The sequence below is a fragment of the Marmota flaviventris genome, chromosome 5 (assembly GCF_047511675.1).
Source record: "Marmota flaviventris isolate mMarFla1 chromosome 5, mMarFla1.hap1, whole genome shotgun sequence".
NCBI lineage: Eukaryota > Metazoa > Chordata > Mammalia > Rodentia > Sciuridae > Marmota > Marmota flaviventris.
The window spans coordinates 154,127,055-154,147,756 of NC_092502.1; the positions used below are offsets into that span (position 1 = coordinate 154,127,055).

Here is a 20,702-nt window from a genome sequence, read left to right on the forward strand (position 1 = left end):
TGCAGAAGCTTATTATTTTAATGGCTGGGAAAAGTGTTTACAAAAATGGGGATCTCTCTTTTGTGTATTTATTAAATGCTCATATGTGCATGGAAATAAGTCTGTAAAGATTTAGAACAAAATGTTAACAGTAATAATTTCTGGATGGCAGATGATTTCTATTTCTTCTTTTTACTTATCTATATTATGCGATTTCAAAACAATGAGCACACCTTATTTTCTGAAGAGAAGTAATGTTATTTCTAAAAACAGAAGCTAGTACATAAAAACTGGTATCATTAAGTTGTCTATTATCTGAATCCCTAAGACTTGAAAAAACAGCAATTGTATGAAATTATCACAAAATGAATCCATTTGAGAACAGCAGTTGCAATATAACATTTCTATTCTTTTCTTTCAGCAAAGACTGAAGGAAGAAAAAGAAGCCAAGCGGGCTCGTTTGGATGGGAGACACGACCACTTATTTGCAATCGTAGCTTCCTGCTTGGACCTGAACAAATCTGAAGTGGAAGATGCCATTCTTGAGGGCAATCAGGTGCAGTGTGTTTGAGTTCTTACTGACTTGGTTGTGGAGGACATAGAGGGTGTGTGGCACTGTCCTATGGTGGGATCCCAAGGTGTACCTTGGAGGGCAGTGCCTGTTTTGATGTAGCAGGGCTCCACTCTGACTCTCTCCTGGTAGTGGCAGCAGGAGTAGGGGTCTCTGGCTCTCCACTGTGTAGGGGTACTCATGGTGATCATCTGAGTTCCACGATCTGACAGCAATGCCTGTGTCTCTCTACATCCAGTGAAGTTGGCCTCTGGTGCCATTTTGGAACCCAAGGTTAGGGAGCCAAATCTCCCCACTGCTCCAGGTGGGGATTTCTTTTTGGTTATTTATTTCGCATTTGTAGCGGCACAACTGAATTGTGCCAGGGTTTCCTGATTTGGGCTTTGGTTTGGCTGCTAAAGTTTGTGTTTTTTATTTTAGATTCTTAACCTTGGCTTCCATTTTCCGCTACAAGTTTCCTTCAAAACCTGGGGTGGGATTTGCTCAGTGACTTGACCTTGATGGGGAAGTCCAGAAGTATGGCAAGACAGAGTCTCCTAGGAAGTAAGGAAGGCACACAGGGGTCCTATGATGACTCTTGAACTATAAAACAAAACTCATCAGACATAGAAAGAGACAGGAAGACCGACAGACAGACAGACAGAAGGGAGGGAAGGAGGACAGGAAGGGGAGGTTAAGTGCAGGAGTGTTGACCTGGCTATGTTGGAAGCATGGCCTTCACTATGTTTCCGGCTTGGAATGGGTCCCAGGGAGTCCATGCTGCTCATTCCTACAACATCCTCAGTCTAGGAAATGTTACAATAGGAATGACAAAACAGGGCGACTTACTTTTCCTCATTGCTACCATTTAATCTGTAGCATGATGGAAACTGAAGGGAACTTATTTCCATACTTAAAATCCAGGCTATATTTTATCCTCTAAAAATATTACTTTATGGTAAAATACACATGCAATTTACCATCTTGCTTATCTTAAGTGGGCACCATGAAGTATAGTCACAGTGTTGTGCAACCAATCTTCAGAACATTTATCTTACAAAGCGGAAAACTCTATGCCCAGTAAACAATCGCTTCCCATTCTTCCTTCTCTCCAGTCCCTGGCAATCACCATTTTACCCCCATCTACACATGTCACTACTCTAGGTGTCTCATATGGTGGAATTGCACAGTGCTTGTCCTTTTGTGATTGTTTATTTCACTTAGCGTGATGTTTCACCATTCAGCCATGTCGTGGCAGGGGCCGGCATTTCCCTACTTGTTAGGGCTGAGGAATATTCCCTTGTAAATGCATGCCACCTTTGGTTTCCCCTTTCATCTGTGGCTTTGACCTTTTGTGGAAGCTATTGTGAGTAAAGTTGCTCTGAACACCCGTGTACAAATGTCTTTGAGGTCCTGCTTTTGATTCTCTGGATATAAATCCAGAGTTGGAATTGATGGGTCATGTGGTGATTCCATGTTTACCTTTTTTATTTTTGAAGGTAGGGCGCACCGGGGATTGAACTCAGGAGCACTTGACCACTGAGACACATTACCCCCCCCACCACCACCACCACTATTTTGCATTTAAACTAGAGACTTGGTCTTTCTCAGTTGCTTAGCGCCTTGCTTTTGCTGAGACTGGCTTTAAACTCACAATCCTCCTGTCTCAGCTTCCTGAGCTGCTGGGATTACAGGCTAGTGCCACCTTGTTTTCCACAGTGGTCTCAGCATTTCACATTCCCATCAATAGTGCAAGAGAGTTCTGATTTCTCTACATCCTTGCCAACACTTGGAATTTTTTGATAGTAGCCATCTCAATAGATGTGCAGACTTTGTCCTTTTTCTTCTCATATAAATTCTAAACTGGGCTGTGGACTCTTTATAAGAAGTGCTTCTATTGGTGGCAGGGCAGGTGTCAACCACCAGACACACAGCCAGCCTGGGGGATGGGATTAAAGCCAGGCTGCTGCTGTAGGGGTGGTCCCTAGTCACTCCTCCCCCTGCAGTCCCCGGCCAACCTTGATTAGCTCCAGTCTGAGAGCTGGCTTTGGAAAGGTTTGTTGTCTCTTTCTTACAACTGACTGAAAATGAAATACTCGTCTATATTCATATCCACCTTCAATGGCTTCACACTTTAGGAAATGAGCAAAAACAGAGGGACAAGCCCTGGTCAGATGTGCATACACAACAACTATTTCCATGACTAATTAAGTTGCTTCTTTGAAGTGACTTTTTTTTTTTTCTATGATAAGGGATGTATTGTTTTGTAGTTTTTGTGTTGGAAGGAATATCCCTTCTACATGGGCTGCCCTGGATACAGTTCAATTTTTAATAAGAAAGGTGATACTAATTTTGCTCTTGTATGCCACCAATTCTGATTTAAATGCAGTTTCTTATTTAGAACAAAGTGGTTACCTTGCCTTTTCTTTCCCCCAGATTGAAAGAGTTGATCAACTTTTTGCTGTTGGAGGTCTCCGTCACCTCATGTTTTACTATCAGGACGTGGAGGTAGCAGAAACAGGTATTAAAATTTGATGTGACATAACCCAGAAACGTCATTGTATTTATCTGAAGGTGACAGGAAGACAAAAACCTCTGGGGGAACAAGTCAGGCATCTTGGGGTGGGGGTGGTGTGGGAACCACATTGTGCAAGGGGTGGGTGGCCCTGCCAAGGAGAATGTGTTCACCTCCAGGGCAGGGGATGGAGAAAGCAGTGTTTAGCCCAGGGCTCGGACTCCTGCTTTCTCTTCTTTCTGTACTTCTGTGCTGGCCAGAGGGGAATAATAAAATCGATTTTGTTTTGAGACTTCCTGTTCTTATATGTTAGATCATTCTATGTACTTATGTTCTAGAACTTCTAATTGGCATCTGTTTCTCTTATTAACATAGAAATTATTGCCAGTAAGTATAACATGAATTTTTTTTTTTAGCTAAATATCACATTGTGTTTATTTTCTGCTGATTCTGATTTAAATGTACAATACTGAAAGACAAATTTAGGCATTTTCACTTAAGAAAAATGTGCAGATTCTTGGGTGGCTTCAACTGATATCCCCCATTATACTTTTAATTCTATTTTAAGGCCAACTAAGGACATAAATAAATAAATTATGATTATGTTAAAGTATTATATGCATCCTTTTATGCCTCTTTCAAAAAAAGGGAAAATAGTTATTATTCTTGACATATAACATGAATATGCTTCCTTGTTTAACAATTAAAGAAATTATGCATGCAAATTCTAAGTGATTGGCATTTCTCCAGTTACCAGTTTGATATTTTGTGCTCAGATGGTTCATTATATTTTGAGTGAAAGATAGAAGTTTTGATTGCAAAGCATGAGTTCAAATGGATGAAGTTCACACATGAACTGTGCACAGGGTAAAGCTGGTCTTCTGGTAAATTATACTTGAAAGGAGAAGGGTTTGTAGGATGTAAACATAAATGCAATCTTATTTTCACAGCTTCTCAATTTCCCTTTAAACCTTTCTAGTGTTTGTTTCTGAATTTGGGTTAAGATTCAGGCAACCTCATGACTTTTCCCGGACATTTTTAAGTAGGAATATTGCCTATTGATATTTCAACTTGCAAACTCTTAATTCAAAAGTAGAATTGTCCAGCTGATTAGAATTATTTGATAAGAATTTAAATCATCTCCCTTTCTTGCCCTTGCACATCCCCTGCCCCGCCAGCCTCCAGCAGGACCTCTGAAGTTGATGTTCACAGTGGGAGAGAATCATGTGATCTTCCTTTGCTTCCTTGGTTGACTCTTCTACCCCTTGCCACATTGGGTTAGCCACTGTGTTTGACTATGCCAGGCTGAGGCAGGACAGAGATGAGAGGGAGCTTTTTGCTGGACTAGCACCTTTGTAAGTGGCTGACCTTGTACTCCCTGGATTCTTGTGGCCCCATGGTGGTTCTCCTCTGAGAACACTTGCTGCATGTCCAGTGGTTGTGTGTGGTCCTCAGCACAGCTCCTGCTGCCTGCCTCTGTATTGTGGTAGCATATGCAACCCCAGCTTGCTCTCTCCAATTATCCTTCCAACACCCCTCTGAAGCATCATCTAAGGTGGCTCCAGGCCATCCACATGGTTCCATCGTCACACTCAGTGGTTCCACAATTTAGCTATTGTGAATTGTGCTGCTATAAACATTGATGTGGCTGTGTCCCTGTAGTATGCTGTTTTTAAGTCCTTTGGGTATAGAGTGAGAAGAGGGATAGCTGGGTCAAATGGTGGTTCCATTCTACGTTTTCCAAGGAATCTCCATACTGCTTTCCATATTGGCTGCACCAATTTGCAGTCCCACCAGCAGTGTATGAGTATACCTTTGTCCCCACATCCTCGCCAACACTTATTGTTGTTTGTCTTCATAATAGCTGCCATTCTGATTGGAGTGAGATGGTATCTTAGAGTAGTTTTGATTTGCATTTCTCTAATTGCTAGAGATGAAGAACATTTTTTTCACATATTTGTTGATTGATTGAATATCCTCTTCACACTCAGTGCCCTTTGTTCCTGCCACCTGTGGACATGTTGTCAGTTCTCAGTCCAGCCCTGATTCTCGGGGCCTTGTTGCATGCTGTATTTAGATTTCCTGGGCAGGCGTCACAGACAATCCATTTCATTCTCAAACTCCAGGAGGTATAAACCAGGCTCGTTAGATGGTTGAGTTGAAGATCCCATGTTTCAAGGGTGGCATCTGTCCTACCTCACCTTCCTGGCTTTGGTACTGTGAGTTCAGCATCCTAGGAAACCTCTCAATTCAGGGGCAACTGGGATCAGTAGCTCCTTGTTGTTGACCTGAGGAATAGCCAAAGCACTCCAGACCTCTGCCCTTTGCATAGCACAGTGGTCCTCAGAATCCTCTTTAACCTAGCTCCTCTTGACCATTTTGGATTCTGATAGGGGGTGGAGGAGTCTAATGGGTACCGAAATTTTTGCAGTTTTATTTTTGTGTGTGTGTCATGAGACACTGTTTTCTATGACCTCTCGTATCTTGGTGCCTCGGTGGAAACTTTTTGTTTAGCCTCACATTACCTGTGAGATTCTGGGGGTATTCATTAGAAGGGGGACATCATTTTAAATGAAGGAGAGCTCTTCTGCTTTCCTTTAGGGAGTTCTTTCTCAAAGTCCTGGTCAGACTTCTCTAGCGTCACACCCTGAGGAGGAGGAACCCTCAGACAGCACTGCTCCAGCAGGTCTAATCCCGGAGCTCAGGACTCAACCTCCATTTCACCCCTCCCCCAATTCCTCCTTTAGCGCTGTCCTCCCACCTAGTAATCTTGGCTGAGTCCCCAGGACATTTGGAGATCTAAAACTTTTTTGAGGCTTTAAGAACATAGTAGAACAGCTCACAGCACATTCTGTGTACTTTAATGATATACTCCATGAGCTAAGGGCTTGAACAACCAAAAATAAAATTTCAAATCCTGACAATAGTAACACTTACTGAATGAATAATATTTCTGTTTTTCTTAAATAGGGTTTACATGGATTAATTTATGTAATTCTCACAATTCCAGATGCTTCCTTTTAGAATTATTATTTCCATTTTTCAGATGAGAAAAAAAGAGGCAAAGAAAGATTGAGTAACTTTTCCAAGATCACATGTCTTGGAAGTGACCCTCGCAGTGTCCTGCAAGACCAGCTAATTGTGTTGACTATGGCCGTGGAAGGGCAGCACGGAGAGGCGACTCCTGGTTTTTGACTTTGGCTCTTCCACCTGTTGGCTGTGCAGCCTGGGCAGGTCACCGCTGTCCACAGGTTGAGAGTTTTAACAATGTAGACAGGAACCTGGTGGAGGTCAGTGACATGTCAGTAGATGCTCTCTGCTCCGTCACCTTTCTTACTGCCCCTGAAGCAATGATTTAGAAATGAATCTAGGATCTGAAATCAAGAGATCTTTATAGACCTTTTCCGGGCTCAGGCTAGATTCCGGCCAAGTCGTAGAGAACATGGGCAAGTCAGCAAGGACAATATTTTAACAAGGAACCTTCATCATTAAAAGTATCTATGTAGACTGTAAATGGCATTTGTGACATTAAAGCTCTCTTGCATTTGCAGGACAACTTGGCTCTCCAGGAGAAGTAAATCTTGTTTCTGGAAAGATTAAAAAACCTAAGGTGTTCGTGACTGAGGGAAAAGATGTGGCCCTTACAGGAGTGTGTGTGTTTTTCATCAGGCCCGACCCATCCAGAGCCATCACCCCTGAGAACATCCACCGGGTGAGGGGCAACTGTTTACCCCAAATCTCCAAAAACCCCCTGAGCTGTGCAAAAGTGTATTTCCTTGTGGAGAAGAGCACTGTGTTCACTGCAGTATCTAAAACTACTTTCAAGGAAGTACTTTTTAATCATTTAAAGCAAGCAATCAAGAAGACATTTCCTTTAAATGTTTTGACTAAGCAGGCTTTTATTAAGAAAAATTGATATAACATTATATCTGTGTGTACAGTGAGGTATTAATAAGTATTTCCCATACATAATTTACTTAATGACAAGTTGCAGACATTGAAAATAAGATTTCTCTAAGTGGAAAAGTAGCAATATTTATGTTTTGTATGAAACAAAGTGCAGCAAAACAGGTGTCCCTTGTCACCTAATGGGTGCATTATCTTCTTGGAGCAAATAAATGGCAAACGTCTGATGCTCTATTTCGTGCTTTTATTGTGATAACTGCAAGTTATAATGGGAGATAGCTTATTTATTAACCAGGATATCAAAGTAATAACTCACTGGGTAAATTCACTAGAATTTGATTAATCAGCAACTTTTAGGAGTGACCCAGTGGCTATGTTGCCATTGAGGATAACTTTTACAATAAAGTGTCTCCTGACTGCTTTCCAGGAGGTGAGCTTTAACATGCTGGACACTGCAGATGGGGGGCTGCTAAACAGCGTGAGGCATTTGCTCTCCGACATCTTCATTCCTGCCCTCAGAGCTTCAAGCCATGGCTGGGGTGAGCTCGAGGGTCTTCAGGACGCAGCCAGCCTTCGCCAGGAGTTCCTGAGCTCTCTGGAAGGCTTTGTCAATGTCTTGTCTGGTGCGCAGGAGAGTTTGAAGGAGAAGGTAAGAACTAGTAAGTTGTTCTTTTAAAAGTGATCAGGTGGCCCACTACACAATCTGTATGTGGATGACGCTTCTCTCCCATGATCTGCATTCCGCCATCTTGAAAATCTTGCAAAAACTAGTAGGTGATTTTATGATGCCCCCAAGATGCCATGGTGACTCGATTTAAGTATTTATGTGTGCATAATAATAATTAAGGCATTTGGGTGCTCCATGAAAAGGCTGGCAGTGATGTAGGTTTTTACTCAGTCATTTTAGATGTTTAACAGTGAAGACAAGAGCATGAAATTCTTGTAGCATTGATGTGCATCCTTGAATTAAAGGAATCTGGAGCCAGGTGTGTGTGTGTGTGTGTGTGTGTGTGTGTGTGTGTGTGTGTATGCTCAGGTGGACAGTGTTGGAAGGAGGAAAGAGGAATTGTTATGTCTGGAGGGAGTGGGTTGGGTCCTATTGCTTAGCTAGTGACTAAAACGGTCTCTAAGGACCAGTTTAGCAAATATGGAGGCTCAGAATTTTTCTGTTGGAGATTATTTGGGGGCAGATGTTAGCAGACGTACATTTTTGTGTGTCTGAGGCGGGTGTCAGTGGGAGAGAGAAGAGGTGAGGGAACACTGGAAGACAACAGAGCCCAGACCAGATACCCTCAGGAGGAGAGATGCTGCTGTGGTACTGGTGGCAATGCAGTGGTACTCTTTCCTCTCCAGGGAACACCAATCCTATTGGAATATTTGGAGGAGATGTGCTTATTGAGGGATGTGGGACTGGGGAGTTGAGCAGATTTTATCCAGACGGGGGTGGATGAATCAGCTAACATCTGAATTGTATTTGCCATGAACTAGGTTATAGGTCAGACTCAAATGCAGGTGAAATCAAATGAAATTGTTGGCCTTGCACTCCACAAAGCAATGCTTTCACTTCATACTCTAATAAAGGTATTAAAAGGTGGGATAGATTCCCACAGGGGATGAAGCATCCTCTCTGGGAAGGAGCAGCAGCTGGGCCTTGGGCTGGTTGCTGAAGGTGTGTGGGACCCTGGAGAAGTCTGGAAGGCCTCCCAGTCTGGGCAGTGCCAGCAGAGGTGCACTAGGGTGGCATGTGGGCGGGTGTGACCTAGGTGAGTTTGCCAGAGCTCTGTCAGACTGTAGCAATGTGAAGAACCCCAAGTGACAAGGCCACTTCTGGGGTGACAGTCAGTCCTCTGAGTCCAACCCATGAGGACAGGGCAGATGTGGAGCTTGGCTTTGTATGGGAGGGTGCACAAGCATCACATTTGAGCAGAGGTGGGCTTGGGAGGCAGGACTGGGGACCACGAGAAGTCAGGGCTCAGGGCTTATTACAAAGCCTGGTGAAGGAGACCAGAAGCCTTGAGGAGGATGAGCAGTGGCTGTGTTCCCCGTGGCAGGACCCTGTAGCTGGAACACTACCTTCCCCTGCAGGTACCCTCGCCTTCCATCTTTCCTAGGGCAGCCTGGCATTCCAGGGGTGGGGCTTGAGCTTCATGGAGTTTGAGGATGACAAATAGTCACAGCCCTTCCTACTGCTTCTGATCCTGTTGTAGGTAAAGCTGGGTCTGAGGGCTGAATCCAGAGATTTACACAGGTTATCAGGCACACATTTGCCAGAGGAAAATGCCCTTTCAAGCAGAGAGGCCCATTTGGTGATTTGGTATATTATTTGTGTTTAAAAACACTTCTTTGTGAATCCAAAATCCACCTCCCAGCCCTCTAAATTGAATCCAAGTTTGCCCATGAACTTGCTACCTACAAGGGCATGGGAATCCTTTTCTCTCAGTTCCAAAAAGGAGTAAGTAATAAATTAGGGACTACTATCCTCCACCTCCTCCTGTATTTAATTTCCTTCAATCTGTCTAAATCATTCCCTTTGTTTTATAACTAGGTGACAATTTTCAAGTTCCTTATTAATTCCCAACTTTTGTGATGTATGATCTCCCTCTCTTGCTCCCTCCCTTTCCCCTTCTATCTGGGCTCTTCTTTTAAATTTCAGAGCCAACATTTGATCCCATGCTCAATCATCTTTCATAGTTCTTGATTTGTAGGGAAGACTGGCCATTATATATTGGACACCATGCTTTTAGGGATCTTTCACTGAGGGAGCAGGAGAGTGTATAGAACAGGACTCCCTTGAGATCTAGGCTTGGGGGTGATCAAGAATATCGTGTGCATGTTTATGTGTGTATTTAAAAGCATCATCTTGTTACTTAATCTTCATTTTAATTAGGTGAGCCTTCAAAAGTGTGACATATTTGAACTGAAATCCCTGAAGGAGCCTATAGACTACCTGACTGTAGCTAGTAACCCTGAGACTTTGGAAAAAGTAGAAGGTTGTGTGAAAGTATGGATCAAGCAGATGGAACAGGTAATTCCCAGTTTCAGATGTCACATTACTGAATTGCCTGCGGAATAGGGTCTATCATAACATTCCCCTTTGCCACTGTATCTTAACCTGTCCTTAAGGAGGTGAGAGGACCAGTGTGCCTCTCCTTTATGGTCACCAGTTAAGAAGAGTGAGACCCCTAATCGGCAAAACTATATGACTCTGTACTTAAGTAACTAGAAATATGCACTTCACCAATTTCTTTGGAGAGAACCTCTGTAGAAGAACAAATTTTTACTTCATTGTGTTCTTCAAATGTCCTTCAAAAAGCTTTAGACTTCACTACAAAAAAATATTTTGGGAAAAGTCCTAAATGAAGGTGGATATTACATACATAATTAAAATTCACCTGCTCAAGGCATGAGTCTCCCAAGGTTTTATTACTTCAAGATTATATAGTAAATGAGCAGGCAGAGAAATTTTCTGAATCCAGGGTCACCTAGAAGCTCAATCAGGCCTTGTTAAACAAGTAGTTTTCAGTTAGAACAAATCAGCTTAATTTTTGTTGCCTTTTTTTTTTTTTTTTTTTGGTACCAGGGTTGAACCCAGGGCCACTTTACTACTGAGCCGTGTCCTCAGCCATTTTTATTTTTTATTTTGAGACAGGGTCTCGCTGATTTGCTTAGGGTCTTACTTAATTGCTGAGGCTGACCTTGAACTTGTGATCTTCCTGCCTCAGCCTCCTGAATCTCTGGGATTGCAGGCTATGCCACCACACCCTGCTTTGTTGCAGTTTTGATAAAGATACATGTTAAATTAGTGAGAGACCATCATCAGAAGCAAGTAAATGAATGAAAATGTGTCATGATTCAGATCGTGTAACCTCTTTAACTTTCTTTAGCTTATGTATCATTTCCACCCCTCCAGCCCCATTCAGTGGCTCATGAATTTTTTTTTTTTTTTTGCATTTACAGGTCCTTGCTGAAAACAATCAGCTGCGCAAGGAAGCAGATGACGTGGGGCCCCGAGCAGAGTTGGAGCACTGGAAAAAGAGACTCTCTAAATTTAACTACCTTTTGGATCAACTGAAAGGTCCGGATGTGAGGGCCATGTTGGCGGTGCTTGCTGCAGCCAAGTCCAAACTCCTGAAGGTTGTCAGCCATTCCTTTGTGCCTTATGAAATGAGAATGAAAATCCACTATGCATAATATCAAAGTGATAAGAAACAGAAAAGAGCTATTTTGTATTTAGGAAAACCTTTTAAGTTTGAATCATAGTGTTTTTATAGAATTTTGGATGCTGTGAAAATAACTGTTGAATTAAAAAAAGATTTGTTGGGGGTACTTGTATGTATTGTAAGAGGGCATTGCATGTAATTAAGATAGAACAATAATATAATTACACACACACAGATAAAATGAATTTAGACCTTACAGAGGTAGTGATAATAAAACCTCACCTTATCTATGTTTAATCCTGATATATTAGTTTTATAATGCAAAACATATTACCCTCAAATTTAGCAACCCAAAACAACAAATATTTTTATCTCACCATCTGTGGGTTGGGGTCTGGGTGCAGTTTAGTGGGTGCCTCTGTCTCAGGATCTCCCACGTGGTTGCAGCTGGGATGTTGGTTCACCTGAGGGCTTGAGGCATGAGGATCTGCTGCTGAGGTGGCTCCTGTGGTGGCTGATGGCTCCTGTGGTGGCTGAGGATTCGGCACCTTGCTAGCCATTGGCCGCAGGCTTCCTTCAGTTCTTCACCACACAGACCTCCTGCACCCCCGCTCCATAGAGCAGCCGACAGTGTGGCTTCTGGCTGCTCTTTCAGGGAGCAAGGGAAGCCTAGTAGAAGCCACAGTCTTTATAAACCAACCTTGGGAGTGACATAGTCTTGCTTTTGTCATTTTCTATTTATTAGAAGCCCATCACTTGGGAGGCTGAGACAGGAGGATCATGAGTTCAAAGCCAGCCTCAGCCAAGGCAAGGCACTATGCAACTCAGTGAGACCCTGTCTCTAAATAAAATGCAAAATAGGGCTGGGGATGTGGCTCAGTGGTCGAGTGCTCCTGAGTTCAATCCCTGGTAGCCCCCCACCCCCCGGCCATCACTAGATTTAGTCCATGATCAAGGGGAAGGGATGACACAGAGCATGAATATAAGGAGTTGGTGGTTCCTAGGGAAAATGGTGGATGCTTCCTAACTCACTGGGCCTTGGTGCCATAACCCTATTAGTTGCTAGTTGCATAGATGTTTTAATCCATGTGTATAATTTGAATAATCGTTTGTTTCAATAAATGTGCTTTATATTTATCTTGTATCATTATTTAAAGAAATATGAGAGACAAACCTTGCAATATAGTTCAGAAATACTATCAGTAGGACCTTCGTGAAGTCAACTAAATGTATTGATTCATGCTAAATCATTTCCTCCTACCTCTTTTAGATACCTTTTCATTTTGAAGTTCATCACCAAGGGCATAGTCCTGGCATAAGGTTGTTAGCTAATAAATAATAGCTACATTAATTGATGGACAAAAGCTTAGGAATATAGGGAAAAGGGGCTCAGGTTAGAATAGAAGACAAGGGGTGAGGTATGAAGTGGGTCCAGTTGCCAGTGGAGGTGGGGGCTGTGAGTTTAAAGGGAGATCCTGTCCTATTGGGGCTCTATGCTAGCTAGAGAATAGATTTTATAAGAGAGAGCCTGGAAGAGAAGCCTTTTGACATTTAGACAGAAATTTTAAGTTGTTCTTCAGCATAGTAATGTCCCTCACCTCCGGGATTCAGTTTTATGCAGGCTGCACAGAACAAATGGCAAGTATGACCCAAGGAATTTGTGGTGACACTTAGCAGCTCTTATATTGGAAGTTGCTCTGTTAGTAATTGCGTTAAGATTGCTTTCCTGTATTGTGCTTAGGCTTGGCGGGAGACGGATATTCGAATCACTGATGCAGCTAATGAAGCAAAGGACAATGTCAAATATTTGTATACACTTGAGAAATGCTGTGACCCTTTGTACAACAGTGATCCTGTGAGTTATGGATTTCTACTCCTTAGTCCTCTGATGACCCTGTCTGCACTAGCTGAGCAGAGTGCTGCGTATTGGCTTTAGATACTCTAATATGTTGAAAAAGTCCTGCTCTTTTATTCTTAAGAAAATGGAGTATCACTCCCTGTCCCTATCCATTTCTATGTCCGTCTGATCTATCGTCTATACCTATCGACATACCTACCTTCTATGCCTACTATGGAAGATAAATTGTGAAATGTTACATTTGGAAAGCATATACTGCACGTTCTATTTTTTAAAATTTGTTTTTATTGCTACATGATAATCATACATAATGATGGGAATTATTATGCCATATTTGTATACCCACATAACATAATTTGATCAATCTCATTCCCTGGTGTTTATTTTCTATTAAATATTTCAGTTGACTTCTGGATTACACCTTGAAGAACTGTGGGAATAGTCACTGGCTGGGTTTTTAAGACAATCTTTTGCTTTAGGAAGTGCCTAATTTTATTTATTATAAAATCAACTGGTAATATAACCTCCTTAATGTTGCTTGCATTGAAATAAAATTTGATTAACTATAAATGACTAAAATAATAAAAAAATATTGTTAAATATTCTATATTTATACAAAACATTAGGTAGCATTTATAATTTAAATAAAACTTTCAAATTTTATTTTAATGAAGATGAAATGATTATACTATTAGAATCTGGATGAATTTGACCTTGTTTCCCTGAAAACTTTGGTGCTATCTTCCAGATATCTATGATTGATGCTATTCCTACACTTATAAATGCAATTAAAATGATCTACAGCATCTCTCACTACTATAACACCTCTGAGAAGATCACATCTCTGTTCATAAAGGTAAGTGCATGGTACAGAGTGCCTAGTCACATATTTCTTTGCCAATGGTCATTTTCGAAAATTACAAACACCAAATTAGTCCAATCTAATGTCTATGTGTCTTACAATTTAAAAAAGGCTTAGTCTATTGCTAGAAATAGAATTAAATTTGTGAGAGGTAAAGTATAGCAAATAAAGAATTATTTTCCAAAATAATAATTGTGATAGTTTGTTATTTATATAATAAAAACAAAAAAAGCTCTTTTTGGAATTTCTTTCCCTGTGTTACCTAGCCCACTCTTTATTCCTATGGGCAAATTATAACTAAGAAAAGCTACAGTTAACTGGCAATCTCCCATTTCCTATTCTTTACACCACGGTCCCACATTCATTTTATGCCACAGTTGCTCACTTGGTGCTATTAGAACAGTAATCATGGCAATAAAAGCCACTTTCAATGTTCCAGTAATCTATAAAGCAATCATAATGATTCTGTCAAAAAAACATAATGATGTTTAGACCTTATGTCCTAGCTCATAAGCGTTTATGGTAAACACTGTTGCTATTTCCCTCTTTGAAAGTCTCTAAGAAGTAAATGTCTATTTCAATATCAAGGCAAGCATTTCAAATGTTGCATTAAAATAGAAAGATTTTTGACTCTTCAAGGCTGTGTTCCAAATCCCCTAGCAGCACCAGGCTTAATTCTTCAGCCTTTAGGGCTCCCCGAGGGGATTTTCCTCCTGCTTTGGTGCGGGCAGTCCAGGCGGAGAGCAGGGATGCCTGCAGGATCCTCCCCTGCTTCTTCATAATTTAAAACTGAGTGTTGGGGCCAGGGGTGATATTCTGTAGATAAATGAGACTCAAAATCTGATTGAATTATTAATCTAGATTTCATACATATTATTTGTAAGACTTGATTTAGGGTAAAATTGCGAAACTTCTGTTTGTCAAATTATCAAAAATCTTTTGTTATGGAACTTTTAAAGTAGTACAAAAGGGTAGAGGTTTGTATACTGAACCCCCATCCACATCTCACCCCAATTCAGCAATTATCATTACACATCTGATCTTGTTTTGCCTACAATTTCACTCCTACCCTGCAAACCCTGGGTATCATATTATCCTGTGCATACATGACAGTCATTTAATTTTGCTTTTGTTTTATTTAGAAAAAAAATCAAGAAAATTCTGAAGGCTTTTTTGTTTTGTTTTTTTAAAGTTTGGAGGGATGAATAATATGTTAGTGTTTCATAGGCTAGCTTTCCTGGCCTTTCTGTGATCGCCTTTTGACATTTTTACTATAGGTCATGGTGGCATGAAATATCAAAGTGCTTGTAAACTGCGAGGTAGATGCTACAGCAGGCCACCTAGGGAGATCAGGGAGACTTGTCAGATGGTAAGACAGGGAGGTGAATCCTTTGGTTGGTTAAGACCTTCATCCTGCATGAACAAGATGCTGCAATTGTTGATTTTCTGCTGTGCTTCCAACTCTGTGATTTCACAGATGATTTTGACAGTATTAAAGGTTCAGAGCTTATTATAATTGTGCTGGGAGAAAAGAAATCTAAAGATAGAGTTCACAGACTGTGAGTTCTGAGAGGTAGAAGAGTTGAGGGTCCTCTACTTTGATTTGTAGTCCACAGCTATTTTATTGGAAAATTCCAGGTGACAAATCAGATGATATCTGCATGTAAAGCCTATATCACCAACAATGGAACCACTTCCATCTGGAACCAGCCACAGGATGTTGTTATGGAAAAAATATTATCAGCAATTAAACTGAAGCAGGTAATGGCTAACAAAGATAATAAAATTATCTTTGTTATTTTTGCTGAGACTATCTTAAATTATTTAGCATTTATGTTATTGGTTGCTTAAAAGAACAGTAATTTTTAAAAAATTATTTACTTATTTTAATTTGTTATACATGACAGCAGAATGCATTTCAATTCATAGTACACATATAGAGCACAATTTTTCATGTCTCTGGTTGTACACAAAGTGGTCACACCATTCGTGTCTTCTTACATGTTCTTAGGGTAATGATGTTCATCTCATTCTACCATCTTTCCTACCCCACTATCTCCTCCCTTCCCCCTCCTTCCCCTTTGCCCTATCTAAAGTTCCTCCATTCTTTCCATGCTCCCCCCCACCCCATCCCCATTATAGATCAGCATCCTCATATCAGAGAAAACATTTGGCATTTGTTTTTTGGGGATTGGCTTACTTCACTTAGCATAATGTTCTCCAACTCCATCCATTTACCTGCAAATGCCATGTTTATTCTCTTTTAATGCTGAGTAATATTCCATTGTATATATAATACAGTTTCCAGATAAAGACACATCAAAAAAAGATAACTTAAGACCAATATCTCTAATGAACACAGATACAAAAATTCTCAATAAAAAATCTGGTAAATCAAATACAAAAACATATCAAAAAGATAGTGCACCACAATCAAGTGGGGTTCATCCCAGGCATCCAAGGTTGGTTCAATATATGAAAATCAATAAATGTAATTCATCTTATCAATAGACTTAAAGAACAGTAATTTTTTTACTGTTAAGAAAATTGGTTGCTAATAAACCTTTCCAGAAACCTGAGCTGTTGGGGTCCTACTATGTCCTGATACTATGCTAGGTTCTGGAGCTACAGGATGAAGAAGATGATATAGTTTTCCTTCAGCATCATTCTATAGACCTATGGGGAGGTAGGCACATCTATGCTGTTACCAAAATGGTGGGGCCAGGGTAGGAAACCATACTTTTGAGTTGCACCATAATAATTAAGAGCTTGCTAGATTGGAGGATGGGAAAAGATGATATTCCAGGCTGACAGATGGCATGAAACTGTGAAAAGGTGGACATTTTCTTCCTAAATTTGCTGGTAACTGCACTTAAGAAAATAAAATAATCATTGTGTGTTCTCTCTCTCTCTTTCTTTCTTTCTTTCTTTTTTTTCTTTCTTATTTATTTGTTTATTTATTTAATGGTCTGGATCTGGAACTCAGGGTCTTGTGCATGTTGGGTGGGTGTTCTACCACTGAGCTACACTTCAGCCCCACCATGTTCACTTGCTTATACTTGGCTTTTGATTTTAAGGAATACCAGCACTGCTTTCACAAGACAAAACAAAAGCTTAAAGAAAAACCAAGTGAAAAACAATTTGAATTTAGTGAAATATATATTTTTGGAAAATTTGAAACTTTCCATCGACGCCTTGCCAAGATAATGGACATCTTTACAACCTTCAAGACATATTCAGTCCTGCAAGACTCTAAGATTGAAGGGCTGGAAGACATGGTCACTAAATACCAGGTTTTATACTTTAAGACTGTATTCACTGCCATTGTCCATAACTAAACTTTAGTATTTGATACAAATAATGGTATTTAGATTGATTCAAATCATCAGTCTAAAATGTAAAATATAATCTCGTGACCCCTTAATAATGAAGAAATTAGATTTGTATATTGCATAATTGTGTTAATATGCTCCTTTCAGGTATGTTATATGATTGACTTTCCAATACTATAAAATAAATTACCATTAGAAAAAACTTTTCCATTAGTAGAATAAGAAAACTGTTTAAAAATAACATATTATTTCATTTACTAAGTCAAGAAACATTTAATGAAGAATATACTAAGTGTCAGGCACTAGTTGACACCAAGTTCTGAGTACCATTCAATTGTCTGTGCATTTAAGCATTCTATTTGAACACATATTGAAAGTATAAAACGACAGATTTCGTTAGAATTCTAATATTCCTAATTATTTTGAATTTTCTCTTTATCCTGTAAAGGGACTTGTATGCTGAATCTTAGTTTTGAAAGTGGGCACAGTGACCTACTAGTGTTTTGAAGATTTTCAAAAGACAATTTACAAACAGAATATGTTTTGAGTTTTTAATGTGGTTCTAGTCAATTTTTCCTTGTTTGAGGATATTGACTCTAGAACTTAAATTATTATTTTTCCTATTTGAACTTGAAAAGGATCACAAAATTTACAGCCACACATTAATTTTTGTACTCTAACTGAATTAGGGTAATATAAGGAATCTTTTTCATTTCCTGAGTACATCGGGTTTTAGGAGAGAAAATACTTTTATATAGCAGGGAACATTTAAATTGTGCTTTGTATCATCTGCAAGGTGGATAAGCTACGCTTTGAAACTGTTGTTTTTTTCAAGGCAAAGAGAATAGGCCCATTTATATTTTCAGTTTGGAATCGTATAAATTATTTTTTTATTTTAATAAAAAAATAACTTTGGGACAAATTTAAAAGCTTATTTTTGAAAGAGAAGTTGAACTGTACATCTAAAGGCAGATAAGAAGCTTCTTTTAACCCGATAAAAATACTGCACAATTGCTTTGAAATTTTAAAGTGAAATACTGATTAAAATGGATACACCAGACGGTAGTGAGATAAAACGTAGATGGTTCATGAAAGCATAAAGTGAGAGTTTCATGAATCAGGGCCAACATCAGAAGCTCAAAAAGGCATCCAGGGGAATGAATCTCATGCTCTCTGCCTGCCTGGTAAGACCCTGCCCACCCCTTTGCCCCCTTCCCCTGCTTCTCCTCTCATTGCATCATCTTCAGACCCAGGGCAGGCAAGGTCAGTCCACTCAGGGCTTGCAGAGCCTTTTAATTTTTTTTTTTTCTGGAAGGTTCTGCCTCTGGATAATCTCACGGTTGTTTCCTCTTTGGCCTCTAGAGCTTGACTTAAATCACCCTTTCAGTGACGTTTAGCTTGACCTCTGTTTCATTACTTTAAGTGACATTACCCATTTTTCCTGGTCAGAGCTGATAGTCTTTGTTTAATTGTGATCTCTATATATTCCAACTCCCTGTCTCCACCAAGTATGTGGCTAGATGAGGTCAGGGTTATTTGTCAGCTCTGTTTATTCCTGTGTCTTCAGAGTTTACTGGCACAAAATGGGTGTGCAATAACTATCTATCAAGTAAATTATTAAATAGACTGAGTTTGATTAATTTAAAGGTCACATTAATTCACTTATTTAACTTAATATTCTTAAGCAATCATTAGATCTAATCATAGAGCAGGATTTCCTCTGGTCCAAATCTTTTAAATTACTACAATAAGATGTTATAACATATCTTTTCCATTTTTTCAGATGCAAAATTTCTAAAAGTAACTGATTTTGTAGTTACACAGGATGAAAAAGTAGGTTGTTTTAACTTGTAAACTTGATTCAAGAAATTATGTAGTTTATACACCTTTGTCTATTGAGAGATTTGAATTGATGATTAAGTAGAAATGACTTTGAAGATGAGATCATGGAAGGAGACCCAATATTCTTCATAAAAATTATATGCCTCTGTCAATAGTGTGGGCACCTGGGTTTGAGAATGGCTTAGTACCTGTGAAGAGCGATCACAGAGCACTATAGCTCATTATTCAGTGCAAACAAAACCTCTGATGATAGTGTTTTCAAGGAGATGAATTGCTTAATTTGTACTTTCACTGTCACAGACTGTAGCCTTGCAGGGCAGTAGGAAGCAATTAATTTTAGAGAGTTTTTAAGTGGTAGGTTGTGGTTTGAGTTTTTATTTAAGACACTTGAAGCTTGGGTAGTAGTTATCTTATCAGTAGACATTAGAACCCAGTCAATTTATTCCTATATTGTTTGTGTTGTGTAAAAATCTTATTTATATTCTGAGATGATTTAAATTATTTAACAAACAGTAATTTTGTCAATTCTACTGAGTTGTTTTTGTTATTTCAGATGTGATTAATAAGTAACTTTTAGAGAATATATCTCTCCTAATTTTCAAATGTGTTTTTTAATTTATATTTTTTCTTCAAAAATATAAAACCTCATGAAAATGCTTTCCAAATGATTTCTTCAAATGCAGCATGGCAAATTATACTGCCTATAAAACAATAAGCACTAAGCAATGTGAGTAATTACAGAAATAGGCTTCTTTAAAAATTGTTTTCCCTAGGAATGATTGTGTAGATTCTGCATTTAAGGGTCACAGTTAAGTAATGCAAGAATATTAAAATATTGTCTTATTTCTTTCATAATATTACAGGACATTGTTGCAACCATAAAGAAAAAGGAATATGATTTCTTAGACCATCGGAAAATGGATTTTGCACAGGATTATGAAGAGTTTTGCAGGCAGACTAATGACCTTCATGTAGGTTGTATAATAATATTCCTGTTGACAGTCGCATGTTTATTTTTCCCTTTCTGTGTAATGCTGCTAATCATTAGCCATTCAGAAGGGAGAGGCGTCTTCATCATAGAGGTGACCGATAGCAACCTCCGTCTGCATTTGGCGATTTCAGATGAATAATTGAGGGCTCTATTTTGTAGATTAAAGGGTCATAAATATGGCTTTGGATAATGATCTATAATCACAGACTTCTGCTTGTCTTCATCCTAGTTCTTAGAAAGTTAACTTTCATCTTCTTTTGAAACACTGTGGCTGTTAGAAAGGAGACATTTGCTTCCATTTGTTTGTTACTTTATAGCAATGATTATGCTCAGAGGAAGCCTAAGCAGACCCCGGTGATGTCTGGCAGGTCCTAAAGGCAGTGCTGCAGCTGGCCTTGGAAACCTTAGACAGGATGATGCCAGGACCCCACTTGGTCTTGAGGGTCTCGTTCCCCTCTCCACTATTCACTGTGCTGCCATCTTGACCTACAGCCCTTGTAAGCAGCATGGCCATCATCAGCTTCTGAGAACATACCATAAGACTACTCCAGCTCCAGATTCTGGGGGCAGGGTTTGGGCTTGCTAGTTCCTCCAGCAGAGTGCATAGCCTGTGGCATCCTGTGGTAAATACAGAAGGGAAGGACTCAGTAGGGTTCTTGGGAATGTTTGTTATGAGGGAAGGTGATAACTAGTAGGAAATGTAAGGT

At 39.7% G+C, this 20,702-nt stretch overlaps 1 protein-coding gene across 1 annotated transcript in view; it reads left to right on the forward strand.

The window, feature by feature from the left end:
* Dnah5 (dynein axonemal heavy chain 5) overlaps positions 1-20,702 on the forward strand; it is a 249,331-nt gene that overhangs the window by 39,022 nt on the left and 189,607 nt on the right. Inside the window, exons 3-13 of the mRNA XM_071612820.1 lie at positions 401-535; positions 2,966-3,050; positions 6,596-6,756; positions 7,378-7,599; positions 9,838-9,975; positions 10,908-11,084; positions 12,852-12,965; positions 13,717-13,824; positions 15,469-15,591; positions 16,908-17,123; positions 19,868-19,975. Coding sequence (XP_071468921.1) covers positions 401-535; positions 2,966-3,050; positions 6,596-6,756; positions 7,378-7,599; positions 9,838-9,975; positions 10,908-11,084; positions 12,852-12,965; positions 13,717-13,824; positions 15,469-15,591; positions 16,908-17,123; positions 19,868-19,975 — 1,587 coding nt within the window. The remainder of the gene's footprint in view (positions 1-400; positions 536-2,965; positions 3,051-6,595; positions 6,757-7,377; positions 7,600-9,837; positions 9,976-10,907; positions 11,085-12,851; positions 12,966-13,716; positions 13,825-15,468; positions 15,592-16,907; positions 17,124-19,867; positions 19,976-20,702) is intronic.